Raw genomic sequence first — 16,575 nt, 5'->3', positions numbered from 1 at the left:
ATCAATAAAGTTAAATATTTAAATTTAACTTGATAACTTAACTTTATTGATAAATTAATTAATAATTGCAAATGATTATTAAAATCTTAACTCAATATCATCAATAACCATTAATATGATATTATTCATGAACCACTGATGATCGCGACCTGGCCTAGCTGACTTACTATAAATAGAAAGTGTCCCAAAAACACATCAAAAGATCTCAGAATCACTTGTAACTGAAATTACCTAGGCTAAATATCATCAAGATCCCTTAAAAGTCTTGGTTAGCCTACCGGACCATGGAGAAATAGGCTAACGACAACATCATACAACACATGCTAGAAAAGGGGACATTACAATGTTGCGTCTATCTGATCCATCTTTTATCTTGAATCAAGTCTTATAGTCATTTGCCTGTCAAAAATAACTTTTTGCTAGCCTTGACATAGAATTATCTTGGTAAACGAGTTTTCTCTTTCAAGTGTATTTTTTTCTTCTCATCTTTAGAAATGGTAACTACTACTAGTACTCTTATAATCTCACATATTCTTCTTAATTTCTTTCCATATAACTAGGAGGTTCGGGCAGATTCATGATAATTATTGTCCTTGAACACTTCCTTGTTTGTTAGGTTTTCTTTCAGAATAGGACTTTGGTAATGAAATTCGTTTGCCAACGATTTTTATGGGGGATGTGTTTTTGGGATTGTATGCTTACCCGTCTTATAATGTGTGGCATCTATTAATAAATTTCAGTGATTAGAATGTTTGACTTGTTCTTATGGGAAGTATTTTCTTTAAGCATAGATCAACTACTCTGCGAGTACTCGCCGAGACAGATAGTACTCGCAGTTTTTTTGGCACTGCGAGTGATTGGCATGTTTACTCGCAACTTGCAGTTGCCGAAAAAACTACAAGTACTATCCGGCTCGGCTCATTTGACTCACATAGGTTGTGCCGAGTGCTCATAGGGGACCAAACATGTGGGTTTAAAAAATAAGAATGTCGTGTCACGGAAAAGCGATCAAACAATAAAACGCGGGTCAGAAAAACAATTCCATTTGCCACAAAAAAAACACTGAAAACGAAAATCGTGAGCCCTAGATGCGATTTGCAAAGGACATGAGGGGTTTTGCACTGCAATTTGTAGAGGACATGATGGTTTCAGTGACGTGTTTTGCAGAAGAACACCCAGGTAAGGATTTCGATTTAAAAAAATTTAATTATTTATTTTTGTTTTTTATTTTTTATTTTTTTATCAATGTTCAAAATAGTGAAAAATCGTGGATGTAGAAACTTTTATTTATTTATTTTTGTATTTTTTTGCTTTTTTATCAATGTTTAAAATAATGGAAAAACGTGGAGATGAACTTATCATCTTCTCGTCATCTCCTCGTTTTTTCATTATTTTAAATTAAAATTTAAAATGTTATTTTAGATTAAAATTTAAAATGTTATTTTACATTAGAACTTAAAAATTTAATATGATTTCACATTAAAATATATAATTTAATATTATTTTACATTAAAATATGAAATTTAATATTATTTTACATTATTTTAAGTTGCGGAGTTTTTGCCAAGTCAAAAAAATTAGGCTTGCCGAATACTCTCTGAGTCCGAGTCTGCGAACTATGGTTTTAAGCATCTGTAAATCTCAAAGATCGTTTGATGGAAGAGTTTATATTTCTTGGCAGTGAGGAGGCTATAAATTTCAGGAAGTGCTGTCCCACATAAAAGAATACACATTTTGTTCTCTGCCTGTACTATTAATCTTTGCTATTGCTAAGGTCCCTTTCCTTTAAGCTAATAGGCATCTCTCAAATTTGTTTGACATTATATGCATTTGTGGAAAACATTTAATCGTCTTTTTTCCCTTCATTTTTTTTTTGAAGGCCACAGTTTTAGACAGGATGCTCTTGGAAATGGTTAATTTCAGTCAAAATTACCTTTTGATTCAGCCCTTCCTGAAACCATTGGTTGGAGAGTGTGCTGGTTTCTAAACATTGCCATTGTAATTTGATCATTTAGGCAGAGCGACATGATTCTTTCCCATTTTGCAGCTTCTTAATGCTACAACAAGCTTCCAAAATTGTTATGATGAGGAATGTAATTGTAGTACATTCTAATTAGATTTGCTATTGATTTTATCTGTGCATGTTAATAGTGTTGAATGAAAATATTTATGTTATAAATGCAGTATTATTTAATATTTAATGTGGCCTATCATCTAAAGTCAATGTTTTAATATCTTGATTGCATGGGGTGCACTGGAGTGTAGATTGTAATGTCACAGTGGACTGGATCAATCAGAGATTGTTTCAAAGTCGTGTACTCATCTGGAAAAAAGGGTATTCAACTTGATGGTCTATTCAACATAGTATCTTATGATCTTGTACCAAAGCTGCAAGAAACTCTCATGGACAGTGATTTTAAGGCAAGTGTGCTAGAGGAGAATGTTTAGAGTTGTAAATAGTTATTTCAGAATTCACAAATATTCATTAGCATTCTTTTCTTGGAGTATGTGTCCTATTCTACCCTCAGCAGCTCAGTGTGCATCTTGGTTTGCTTCGAATTCTTTCCAGGATTTTATTCTTGTTTCCAGGCTGCATACACAAATTTCGTGTTCTCTCAGTGCGGAAAAAATTCCGTTTTGTTCCAATCTATTAGGTTTCCCTTTTCTCTTTTGTTGTTATAGGTAAAACAGTTTTGTATTTGTTGTGTTTTATCTTTTTGTCTATGGTCCTGATATTTTATTTGTGTAGATTTTAATGGGTTTGCCATTGATGAGACTTTATGAGGCTAGATATTTGTGTATTTATTTAGCATTTGTTGTAGAATTGTTTTGATTACATACTTCTGGTTATATACTGTGTCCTTCGTATGTTATGTTGCCTAGATAATGTGTAGAATTGAACTTCTTTTGTCCTTCTGTATTTGATATTACAATAGACATTTCCTTATGATTCTTATTTGTACTTATGGAGGGTTTCTATTTCGGCAGATTGTTATTGCAGACGAATCACACTACTTGAAGAATGGTCAAGCAAAAAGGACAGATGCTTGCATTCCTCTTTTGCATGTAGTTATTTTTATTTCAAAAGTATTCCTTTTAGAGATTTGTAGACACATTTTTGTGCTCTTTAGAGAATGTGCACGATTTTTCTCTTTGGGGACACAAGTTACTAAAATCTGTTTCTGTCCTACAGAAAGCACAGCACTGTATCTTACTCACTGGGACTCCTGCATTATCACGGCCCATTGAGCTTTTCACACAGGTGAAGCCTGTTTAAAAATATAGATAAACGGTGCATACTTAATATTGAAGGAATGCTTGCCTATTGCAAGTGTCTCTAATTCTATAATGCTGATGGATATTGCTGATTTGTAAATTGTGGGGATTAACATCTACAGCTGCAAGCGTTGCATCCTAGTGCATATAAGAATGTTCACCATTATGGACAGCGATATTGCAAGGGTGTAAGCTATTTTACAATGACTAGATTCAGAGAAATTTTGGAGTAATTTTATTCTTATGTTGGAGTGTATGTCTGAGCAAACAATTTGTTTGGATCGCTTGATATTAGGGATATTTTGGCACATATCAAGGAGCTAGTAATCTTGATGAGCTCCATGCTTTAATGAAGAAAACAGTTATGATTCGAAGATTGAAGAAAGATGTCCTTTCAGAACTTCCAGTCAAGCGTCGACAACAGGTATGCATTATCATTTGAAGATACGTGGTGATTGATTATATTGTTTGAGGGATAGAAGAATGGTCATGCTAAACCTAGTGTTTATAATATTCTATTTTTAATGAAACTTGAGGCTGTAACATTTCTAGATAGTTTTTATCTTTTAAGTGTAAAATGACAGTTCCTTCTATAACAGAAAAACAAACACTTTGAACCTGGCTCAAATTGAAAAATTTGCAGATGAGAAAATTCACTTATGCTGCTATATTGAATTTACCAATAATAATATCTATTCTGTTCTTAACAGTTATGTACAGAAGTAAATTAACAAAATAGAAAAACAATAATAAAATAGAAACAAAATCAAACAAGAGCAATGATTAAAAAGATACCGGGTAATCTAATGACAACACCAGGCTGATCAATGATTAAATTTTCCCTTTGGATGTGCTTGGACATCAAAATTCTATAACATTATCAATAAAGTGGTGAGATTTTACTAGGCCAGGAATATGCTTCGATTGAGAAAAAGGAGAAGAAACAGTAAAACACCTTTTTCTATATGGCCTTTTTCCGAAGAAGCTTGGATCTATTGCAAAAGTTTATTCCAGATAAAACTAAATAATGATAATATATCGGACAATTAGAAAGGGGTTTAAATATGGAGGTCAGGTGCGACTCCAAGCATTTGTACAGCAATTAGTTCCGGGCTTTATAATTTTGGTGTCTCTTGAAGGAACATAACATAATTTTCAATCAGGAGGAACAATCCAAAGAAGCACTTCTTTGCACCATGCAAAATCAAATCAAAACAATGCGAACTTTAATGGCTAGGAATTCAGCAAACTACTCACCCTTGGACACAATTGACCTAACAATATCTAGTAGATGTGGAATACAAGATCATTACTCATTCAATTAATCTATAGTCGTACCATACCCTAAATTGACTTCCCCTCTAATATATTTGACTAAACTAGTGTTACAATACTCATACTCACCTCGAGCTGTGCAAGTTGATTTTCGACTTCGACTTGGTGAAGACTTTGCAAATTGAAAACACAATGAAATATAGAATTTTTTTAGTATTTAGGCCCCTGTTTCATACACACGTTAATAAATAGACTTTAAAAGACACAATAAAACTATTCAAATAGAAGCTACTTTGATCACATACACACGTATACTTTTTTCACATGAATATAAAAGTGTAATATAGCTAGAGGATACACAATTGTTAGATATACGAATTATATCAAATGTATACAAAGCACATGGGTTATGAAATTTGTGGCATGAAAGTAATATCAAAACTAAAACTATAAGTCTATGGCTCAAAGGAGCCTACATCAGTCATCCCAACATCATAGTAAGCTTTGTGTTGATATCTAAGATAGGTCCTTGATGATGATGCAACCATGATATCTGCTTGAGTCTTTAGCAAAAATAACATCCACGGGGTTTGCTTGTGCTGTTTTTGCCTCCTCTGACATGGCTGCCACTTTTGACTCTTAATCCACTTGATTAAGCCATCCAAGGTTGTCATTGTTGGAGATGGGATCCACAACCTCCATAATCCAATTTGAGTGTGGATCAACCTCCTTTGGAGTGAGGGGAGAGAAGTTAATGCCCATGATTTGTTTGTGATGATGGCGAAGGTTGTAATGAACATAAGCGAGATCATTCAACCCTTTGCATTGACAATTTGTTCTTCATAGATTTCATGTGTTCAAACATTGAATTGAAGTCAAATTTTGAAATGCTGCATTGTTGGCTCAAAACAAAGATTGCATACCATTTAAGATTTTACACCTTAGTACTAAACTTTTTCCACCATGTATTTAAAACGAGAAGAAAAAGTTAATTTCCTCATCTAATTTTGATTTTCAATATTAAATTTAACATATAAAAGGGAAATGTTTAAATTTTATAACTTAAAGTATGCCCTTGATAAATTTCTACTTGATTGAAATGTGTTTGAGTTGTCTTGCATATGTCTCGTGCAAAGAGATCTCCTTGCACAAGTCTAAATATCTCAATCTTGGTGGTTATCTGTACTCCAACTCAAGGATCAGGTGCCATGTATTTAATGATTATGTAGAGCCCACTCAGGACCTCCTCATTAGCCTTGAGATTTGGACAGAATTGAAATGCCACTTTGAAGAAATAGGTAGTTGCATGTAAGGGCTTTCAAAGTTGAAGGTGCCATTGATAGATAATATCCTATATGGGGAAATACTTTTGCTTAATTTAACATAAATGGATCTAATGGGCTCCTTCACCCTATCCATACCCTCATTTATGTAACCCATTGTGGGCTTCTCCCTATTCTAAACTGATATGTGAACCAACTAAAAATTGTAAATTATTATAAAAACATTAATATAAGTGAATGTAATTAAGATGAATGATACAAATTTGCAAGTAGTCTTGTGTATGAATACCTAGAAGATGATCAGAGGAGCATTGGTGTTGGCATTAGTAGTTTGCACTAGGATTTTGTACAAGTTGGTGCTATTGGTATAAATGGTGGATGTTCCATGTTACTTAAGGTCAATTGTTAGCTTCTTGTTGAAATAAAATTTGTTGATTTCAACTGAACGTCTCTGATGAAGTTCAAATGCTGCCATCTTCAAGATGTTGAAGATGTGAGCCATGTTGCCATGGTGTATATCGGGCTAGATAATGCCCATGAAGTGGGAGTTGTGATAACATACATGAAGGAGGTAATGATTGCTGGAAATTTGCTTGGTGCAAAGAAGATATGGGGATTGCTAACACTAACTACTAATACATGTTTGTTTTATTGACCTCATTATGCAATGTGAAGAAGTAGGCAATTATAAGGAAGGAGTTGTAATGACTCCTTCTCAGTGGTGAGAAGTTCAGTTGGCCATTAGCCTATTCCGGAGACCCGTAGGCTAACTGGAAGCAGAAATTAGGATTTCCAACTTCTGTAAGCGGAAATTAGGATTTCCAACTTTTGTGGAGGTCTGTGTGAGCCGTTTGATGATTGACTAGTTGGAATTCTACGATTTAGACTATGGATTCCTTCTGGGTTTTCTAAGAGCTTCGTAAAGGTGTGACATGCATTCAGTTCTGGGAAGTTTTCAGAACTTACTATTGTTAGTAAGTTGATGGCAACCGTCAGGGTTTCTAGGTTTTTTTTGGTTTTCTGAGCTCATCCACGAGGTTCGAAGAGCAAACTTTTTGGAGTTGTTTTAAGGACTTACTATTTTTAGTAAGTGCTATTTCATGTAGTAGTATTTTTAGCAGTTTAGTGCAGAGCTCCAACCTAGTTCAGTCTTGATGATTTTCAACACTTAAACTTCCGACCCAATTTGGCATTAATCAGTTTTTGAATTGAAAGTGATTTATAATATATTAATATCGCATCCTAGGGTTTTAATATCTAATTGTTATGGTGGACGACTTAGGGGGAAAAGCATATTTTTATTTAAAATTCTTATTATTTCTCCTAAGTCAGGTGGCGCCAAGGATGAAAAGTATTTTATGTTTATAATGTTTTTATGTTGTAACATGTTGACCAAGGAAAAGTTCGACTAGAGGACTTAGGGAGGGGACGCCAAGTCTTGGAGTGCCATGAAATGAAATTCAAATGAAAAAAAGAGGATTTGGGCGCCATGTGAATTTGAATGAGCCTCTTGAGCCTATAAATATGAGTGCTGGGCTTCTCATTTGTCATCCATGAAAAAATTATAACGAAGTGTTGCCAAAATTTGGAGTGAAGCTTCGGGGAATGCATACCTCCTAGCTACCGCTTGATTTCTTGCTCGCAATACAGCAACTAGTTGAGCTTGTGACCTCTCTTCATTTAGAGGAGTGGATTGAAGAACAATGTTGCGGATTTATGTATCAATTTCAGATGTTTGGATTGTTTTCTGAGCATTCATGTTGCTGGTTTGTGTGTGTGCTGAAGTAGAAATCTGTTCGTTGGTCTCGATGTGTTTGCGAAATCATTTTGGGTATTGGCTCTGATTATTTCTACCCCGTAGGTGATGGAGTCTACCAATTTGCAGATCTTAATTTGCACCCTTGAATTTAATAATGCAAATCGAACCTTCTTGCTGTGTTGTACCACTTCATTGCTGCCTTGGGATGCATGATGAAAGTTTTGGTGTCTATGTTGCAGGTTTGAGGTTCTAGTCTTGTTGCGTCTATCGTATCTTTCATTTGCTTCTGTTCTTGTGTCATTGAGTGGTGTTTTGGTTGAGTTATGAGCATCTCAGTGATTTATGTGGTGGCTGTTTTTTGCGTGTTATGCGTAGTGGAAATTACTTTTTCAGAATAGGATTCAGTAGTGTGGTATTTTTCTATGGGTGTGTTTGAGTTTGTTAAGTGTGTTAAGCTTGGAAGTATTCATCTGTAGTGGACAGTATCATCTCTCTATTCGAAGATTCATATCTCATCATTGTTAGGCTGGATAGTAGTACTATCATCCATTTCTAGATTGTGAAGCAAATCCCGTTGAAAAGTGGAAAAGGTTGGCTTGCCGCCTACATTTGGATTTTTGTAATACTGTCCTCCCGCTGCACAAGCGGTAGAGTGATTGTTCATTTCATTCCTAGTCCTTCCGCTGGATAAGTGGTTGAGTGATTGCTATTTTCAATTTCTTGGCTTGTCCTTGGTTGGTTTATCGCCAAGTGATTTTCAGTGTTTTCAATATCCTACTGTATAAGTGGAAGGGGCTGGCTTGCTGCCAAGCATTGTAATAATTTTCAGTATTTTGCAACTAATGATCCCCTTAACACTATATGCTCTCACCTTCCTAGATTGGGCACTTGGTGATCAAAAATTGGAAGGGTTGCATTTTTCAGAATTATTATATTTTCATTGCTAACCCTAACAGGTCCTTGTTGTGTTGTAAACTGCAAATTTTCAAAAAAAAATTGTGGGGATATTACAGGAATGTTGGACACCTTGGAGAGTAACATTTTACATTTGTTGTTATATTGGGCTCTCATGGATTGGGTTGCTACATTGGAGAGGAATCTTGAGATTCACACTGTGAGATTGATCTTGCCACTTGAAATGTCATTTATGGGGTGGGAGTAACATTTTGTAAGAGCACCTATGACACATAGTGTGTGTGAGAGCATCTATGATATGGGAGTTAGATTGTAAGAGCACTAGTGATTTGGGTCACACGGACTTTGAAGAAATGCATCTTTGATCAGCTAAATTTAGCCATGTGCAAGGGCAACTTTTAAGGTGAATTGAGTTTACCAAATTTGAGTGTTTCGTTTTACTAGGTGGTCTCCTTGTTTGTAGGATTCATAGGAATTCATTTGGAGCATTGAAATTGCATTCACGAGGTGGGGTGCATTGATTCGGTTGTGGAATTTTGGGCAAGTTTGGAAAGCTAGGGGTTGGTTATCTTACTTTGATGATTTCTTGGTTGCTCGTAAATCAAGTGCTTGGCATTGTATTTGGACATGGTTGTGTGATAGGCTTTCAGCTACATGGCATTGGGATTATCACAAGATTGATGATGTAGGGAATCAAATTATTACAATTGAAGTTTCTCTTTATTGTAATCATTCTCCTTAATATCATATTGAGTGGTGCTGTGTTGTTAATTTGTTTTTTCTTGAATGGGTTTCCCATGATATATTTTCGATTTATTTGTATGTTGTGTTGGTTTACATTTTTCTGTAAGAGTTTGGACTCTATATCCAGTTAGCATAGATTTTCTTTATATGTTATCTAGATTTCCTTTAAAAATATGCAAAATTGAAACAAACATTGTGCTTTACAAGTTTTGTAATAATGTAGAGCTCATTAACCAATCTAATAATTAAAGGTTAGTTGACGATTGGTTTGCTATAATAAATAATGATGTCAAATTTTGAATGGGGTTTCATTTCGTTTTTTATTTGTGCTATTTTTGCGAGTTCTTATATTTTCAAGTTGAAACATTTTCTAGGTATTATTATCTTTGGATGACAAAGGATTGCAGCAAATGCGAGCACTTTTCTTTGAGGTGAGCGATGCTCAGTTTTGATTTATAAAATAAATATTTTTTGTTAAGAAATTTAATTTTTGATGAAGCCATTGCCTTTTTGGAGTGAGTTTTACTAAACCACTTTTGATACATCAGTAAATATCATTGAATTGATTCCCTCCATCATCTGCAATTGCAGCATGTAGCATAATTAATAATTAGCAGAGATTTATACTGATTTGTTGACCATAATATTTGTTATTTACTTGTATATGCTACATACAATTCCTCTCAAAGTTGTTGACATCACTGTTGATGAAAAAACATATAAAATCTAAGTGAAGAAAAAAATTTAGAATCATATACATTGTTTTCTAATGAATGTAGTAAGTCTCTACCTTATAAAAGAGAGCCAAAAATAGATGTGTTTTTATCACCAATAGTAATATTGTCCTCATTGCACAATTTCTTGGTAAACACAAATGGTTTCTTGCAAGGACTATTCAGTGTTAGCTATAATGGAAATAAAACAAACCTAAACTTTAAACTTTAATGTCTGAGATCTAACCATTCTGCTGAGGGGTCTGCGGAGCAGATTACTGTCTCTTCACCCCATGCACTTCACAAAAGAAATTGAACTCACCGGAAGTAAATTCACCACCTCTGTTAGATCTTAGACATTTCAGCTTCAGGCCAATCTCCGTCTCAACCATAGCTTTGAAAATCTTGAACTTTTTCATTGCTTCAGACTTCTCCCTTAACAAAGTAACTTACATCATTCTTGAATAGTCATCAATCAGCAACATGAAATACTTGTCACCCTGCAAGCTTCTCACTCTAGAAGGACCACACAAATCAGTATGCACAAGATCCAATATCCCATTAGATGTATACTTTTTGCTTTTGAAAGAAACTCTTGTCTGCTTCTCTAATTGACATTCCTTACATACCGGATTAGAAGGCTTTACAATCTTAGGAAGATCTCTCACTGCTTGAGTAGAACTTATCTTTCCTTCTATGCCATAATCAACTTTCATCAACCTGAGCAATCAAACAACTTTTACCACCAGCATTCAAGTGAAAGATATTACCTTTAGTCTTTGTGTCTAATGCAATCTCAATTCCGTAGCTACTCAAGATCTTACATTTGCCATTCTGGAATTGCAAATCATATCGCTTATCAACCATCTGTCCAACACTCAAAAGATTATGCTTTAGACCTTCAACATACAAGACATCATGAGTGTTATGCTTACCATCGAGAGAAATAGAATCTCTACCATGGATTATACCAGCTTTATCATGTCCGAATCATACTACACTACCATCATACTTTTCCATATTCACAAACTTACTTGTATCACTTGTCATATGATGAGAGCAATCACTGTCAATAACCCATTCATATTTTTCTTCAATCTTAGCAGGCAAAGCTTTCTCTTGAATAATGCAGCTAGTAGAATCAGCAGTCACTAGATCATCTTCTTTGATAGCTATGAACACCCATTCATCTGTTGAATTTACCTTCTCCGACTCATCATCCGTCACACCCTCATGAGCAGAAAAATTACACTTCTTCTGATATTTAGGCTTATATGGCTTCAATGGCTTCTTAGAAACTCTTTTCGGACACCTTGAGGCAAAATGTCCTATCTTATTGCATGAAAAATATTTAAGAGGCAACTTTCCTTCATATTTACCGACATCCTTAGGTGATTTTCTGGCAATTAGGGCTTCAAGCTCTTCAATCTATCCTTCTTCAAGCTCTCTCATCTCCTTCTCATATCTGGATACCCTTGTAGAACTTTCTTCTGGATCATATTTCTTCTTCCCGGATATAGTAGCTTTGAATGCAGATTCAGATTTAGGAAGAGCTTCACCAAATTTGCTCAACTCAAAAGCAAGAAGCTTTCCAATAAGCATGTCTCTAGTCACATCTGTCACAGTCCGGATTTCCTCAATAGCAACAACCTTGTGCTTGTAAGCAGGAGGCAACAATTTCAGCACTTTAGCAACAATCTCAGATTCTTCCAACACTCTACCGACACGTCTGATGTTCAACACAAGCTCATTCACTTTGTGCATAAAGGAGGTAATGTTCTCATCTTCGCTCATCTTCAGCATCTCATACTTTCCTTTCAAGCTCTGCAACTTAGCAACTTTTAGGTGGCTGTCACCTTCGCACAAAGTCTCTAGCTTCTTCCAGATCTCATGAGCAGTCTTCAAATCCATCACATTAGTAATCTCATAATCAGACAAGGCACTCAACAAGGCTTCCTTGGCTCTAAATATTGAATTCAACTTCCTTAATCTCATCCAGAGTAGTAGGACCATTCGGAGGAGCATTATACACATTCTTAGTAATCTTCCAATAGTCTTCACCTATGCATCTCAAATGATATTCCATCCGGTTCTTCCAAAGAGTGTAATTCGTTACATCAAATCTTAGACTATCCTTCTTCCGGAGGATCTAGGTCTGATGCCAATTGTTCGCAACAATGCAGAAAATTGAGAGGTGGGGGTGAATCAGTTTGCTCTCAAACTCTACACAACTCAACCTTAAATTTAGATCTGATAATAAACAATGAAAGCATAAATCGACACCACATCAATAACACTCATAACACCAAGATTTTTGACGTGGCAAACCCGGTTAAGAGAAAAACCATGGCAGGAACCTACCCACAATGAGATAATACCTTGTTAGGAGTAAGTGAAAATATTACAATGGGGAATGCACATGCATTCAGGCACATTGCCTAGAGCTCACTGCTCAAATCACAAAACAAGAAGGGCTACAACCTAGAGGAAGGCTCACTGCTTTACAGAAATATTCGGATTACATCCGGAGGATCATGAACTTAAAAAATAGCATCTTCTCATGCCTGGTTACAGTTCCGGTTAAGCACAAATTGAAACTCTACTCTTTCACACTTCTAAACACTTATCCTTACTTCTCCTCTGCTATTGAAAGATCAAATTAATGTTCGCACACGCAGATACATCTCTCATATAAATAGTACATATATTTATACAAATCATCATGAATGTTGCATAACACGAGGAACACCACTGGATCAAGAAAATGATCAATAATGCGCACAATGATCATTGCGGACCATCAGCATGGAGAGAACACGATTTAGAAACATCCACAAACAACGTGAGTCACCACATCATCAACTGCAACAACACCACTTACTAGAATCTTCATCATCATTATACCGAACCTCATGAACACACACTGAAATGACTGTCAAACTGAAAGATTCACTTGCAGATGTCCAAATCACAAACCATCAGAATTGAGGACACATATGAATTCCGGAGCAATGCTGAGCAGAATCGAGAATACTGAATAACACGAACAACTGAATAACCAACTTCAATACCGGATCTCACAACTTATCAAATAATCACGCGAATCACTGAAACTTCTGGTGAATCAACTAGAGATACTTATCTCAAAACCCATTAAACCGCAACAACTCATCGACAACACACTGGCCAAACCAACTCATCCAATCTGATTGCAACGCTGGAAGACACAGAAGAATATGCTGACATCAATGACAACACATCGTTCCACCAAACTTATTAGCAATATCCAACAAATTCAATGTCTTATCGATGTGATCTTTATTGATCAAAACTATGGCCTCCGCATCCATCTTGAAGAGTCTTATCGAACACTTAAGTCACTCCGAAAACAACAGCTTATGACCAAGACTCGACAATGTGTCAATGACATGGTCTTATCGGCAAAGTCATATAGCTTCGGCTAGTTGCTGGAAATATCTTATCGAACCCTTAAGTCACACCGAAAAAACCATTTTCGCAAGACCGAACACTTGCTACAGCGAAACAATCTTTATCGGCAAAGGGTATCGCTTCGATATTCTTAATCCTTGTACTGAAATCTAGAGTTATACCGATTACACTTTGCTTTTTGCCAAGACCTGCCAACACTTATATCAAAGTTGTCTTTTTATCGGGGAAGCAATAAGACTTTGACTAATGACTTAGACTGTCTTACAAAATTCGAATGTTACATTGAAAAGACTTCTCCCATTGTGTGTAAAACACAAATGGTATTCAATTGCCTTTGGAGCTGGTCAACAACACAAAATTTTTTCGCACCGAACTGGTCACTTCAGAAACCAAAACCATCTGATCGAGATTTCAACCAGTAAGTTTGAGACTCCCTTTCTCAACATGTCTAAAGCCTATTCATCATATTATCAAAATTGTTCTATTTCAACTTCATAGAAAGAGCAATATAACTGTCATTATTTCGATGAATATGCCCTTTTATCTTTTCCCCAATATTACTAACTCTACAAAATAACACAGGGCATAAGAAGCAATCGGGATCTTGGATCTCTACTTAGGTTGTCTTTATCTGTAGTGTTTTCCCCTTGTTTTCTATTTATAATTATACTTGTTTGGAAATCCTCTTTCTAGGTTAACCTGTGTGTGCATATTTTTAGTCCTTTCTTGTTTTTTATATTATTTTGGTGCTTAGGGCTCACATTGCCTATTTTCTTTACTATTGTAGATGCTAAACATTCTAGTCACTTTGATCTAGTTTTTGGTCACTTGTGGACATTGATAATTTCTTTCTTTTGTAGCAAATATTGAGATATTATTTTGGTTTTGTTTAATGTTTTTGAATTACTCGTTTCTTCCATGTTTGTGCAAGTCTCAACAACCAAGACACAAGTGGCTTGGAATTTTTTTATGTGGATATCGCTATTGTTTTCAGCCTTTTTGTTGATATTTTATAAATTGTAGCATAGAATTAGCAATCAACAAAGTAATCAATGTGAGATTCGTTTTAGGGAAATTGCATATTCTATTGTTACCCGATTTTACTTCCAGCTGAATCAGGAAGAGCTGAGTAGTTATTACGAGGAAAAGAGGAGGTACACATTTTATTTTTGGCATTGGTTCATTCTCATACATACATTTATCAGATTGATTAAAGATTGTTGTGCAAGTTTGTAAAATAGAGCAAGTTTCATAAAGCTTTATATTTATATTGAAAATTGACCAAAATATTACAAGTGTATAGCTTCCCACACAAGTCGTGGGATTAACTTATTCTATGCTACATCAAAATAGACTATACATTTGTTGAAAGAGAAAGAAAAATGTATAAAAAGTGGATAGGGATCCATCATTGCCTGGAATGACGAACTCCGAAGGTCGCTTGTTGAATCTGGTCGGATTCTCTTGTGTGTTGGTCCGCTGTCCTTGGATACCTGCAAGTAAATATAAGAGATATGTTAGAGCTCGGGATCACTATACTCATCTTATACATCAATAAATGTATAATCCATCACGATAGAGCATTAAACAAGTTATACATAATTAGGGAGCAAAATCGACAAAGGAGACTACCCATCACAACAAATCTGTAGTTTAATTCCTTCCAAACCCCATGGTGGTGCCTAGGCAGAGGTTTTGTGCAAAATGAAAACTATCGAATGCCAAATGAGGAGGAAAATGAAATGATTTAGGGTTTCATTCCCTTTATCATCGATAGTCTTAGGCATTTTTTTTTTGCCTTCATTTTTAATATCTCTTGTGAGCTCTATGGGGTTATCAAAAATGATTTTTTTCTTTTGCATCCCTTTGTAATCTAAATAATATTTATTAAGTGATTTTCCAATTATCACTTAATAAATATTTTCATGTATTTAAAATTTATTGTGATAATTTATAAATCATTTAATAAATATTATTTTATGATTTTATAACATTGGCTTTAATAATTGAAATAATAAATCATTCTTTAAAGTGTTTTAATTATTACCACTTTATTAAGTAGCTTTATTATTTAGATTTATTAATATTGACTTAAATGTACAAATGGAATAAAATGGATATTTGATAAAGTGTTAATAAATAAAAATATCACTTTATTAGATATTTATTTTATTTGCATTTATTAGGAAGTGAATGATTTGTTTTTGCATTAATGAGGAGTTGCCTTCTGTTCAAAGATATTTTAGGGTCATTTACTGGGCATTTAAGAGCTTTTATGGTAGGGAAGGGGATGGCTTGACCTTTTTCTGAAGCCCATTGCCTTCTACACTTGTTTTGACCCTAAAAAGTAGGATTTTAGGGTGAATTCGACTAGGATGGTTAGGGTTTTCTTGATAGGGTACAACTGTTAGAAAAAACATATATACTTCCAGTCTTCATTTGTAAAGGAGTTCTTTTCATCCACTGGATTATTGTAACTCATTTTTTCAGAGTTCTTTACTCCTTAGAGAGATTTGTAACTCATTTTTCCAGATTTGTATATCAGACTACCTTTTGAGATTAATACATAAGTGTTTGCCTTCTCTTATTTCTGTCATATTGTATGCACTTTGGTGATCTAACACTAATATTTTGTGAAGTTTATCACTTCCTTGTAGTTCCCGTTTTATTATTTAAGTATCTTTTGCTCAAAGATTATGCCGTGTTGCAGATTTTTACAAGTTGTGTTGTGTTGTAGCTATTAGGGCTGTGAAGCTTATTTCTTCCTTCTAAATTAAGGTGCAGAAATAACCTTCTTGTAGACTGTCTATGGAAGGTTTACAATTGGAGTTTGTGCAAGTTTGGTTATTGCTTAGTTGAAATTAAGTAATTGTTATTTCTGATTTTACATATTTGGGCAGAACATTTTGGTGTATCACCCTTTAGATTATAGTTTCAGTTAATGCAGTTTTGCCTACCTTTTACTCAGCAAAATCACTAGAATAGTTAAGATTAGGTGATAACCAGCTAGGAACCAGCCTTATCTGGAGATTCACTCCAAGTTTTAGGTGATCCACAGCCTAGGAGTTTTTCCATGTTCCTCTAAAGTACCAAGTTTCTGCAACTTGGTGAGGGTGCAACTTTGAGAGATAACAGCTATATCCATGGAATATTGGTGTGA

At 34.9% G+C, this 16,575-nt stretch overlaps 1 protein-coding gene across 4 annotated transcripts in view; it reads left to right on the top strand.

Moving 5' to 3' along the window:
- Nucleotides 1-16,575, top strand: part of LOC131031948 (uncharacterized) — a 297,244-nt gene that overhangs the window by 152,913 nt on the left and 127,756 nt on the right. For all 4 annotated transcript variants that reach the window (XR_009103347.2, XM_057962824.2, XM_057962817.2 and 1 more), the window contains exons 17-22: nt 2,266-2,421; nt 2,989-3,066; nt 3,194-3,262; nt 3,399-3,464; nt 3,572-3,700; nt 9,627-9,683. Coding sequence is in view for 3 of the 4 variants with exons in the window: in XM_057962824.2 (XP_057818807.2) it covers nt 2,266-2,421; nt 2,989-3,066; nt 3,194-3,262; nt 3,399-3,464; nt 3,572-3,700; nt 9,627-9,683 (555 nt within the window). In the remaining variant the exon portion in view is untranslated. The remainder of the gene's footprint in view (nt 1-2,265; nt 2,422-2,988; nt 3,067-3,193; nt 3,263-3,398; nt 3,465-3,571; nt 3,701-9,626; nt 9,684-16,575) is intronic.

Source organism: Cryptomeria japonica, chromosome 6, assembly GCF_030272615.1.
Source record: "Cryptomeria japonica chromosome 6, Sugi_1.0, whole genome shotgun sequence".
NCBI classification, from domain to species: Eukaryota; Viridiplantae; Streptophyta; class Pinopsida; order Cupressales; family Cupressaceae; genus Cryptomeria; species Cryptomeria japonica.
Note: the sequence above shows the minus strand (reverse complement) of the source record. Positions and strands in the feature narration are given on the sequence as shown.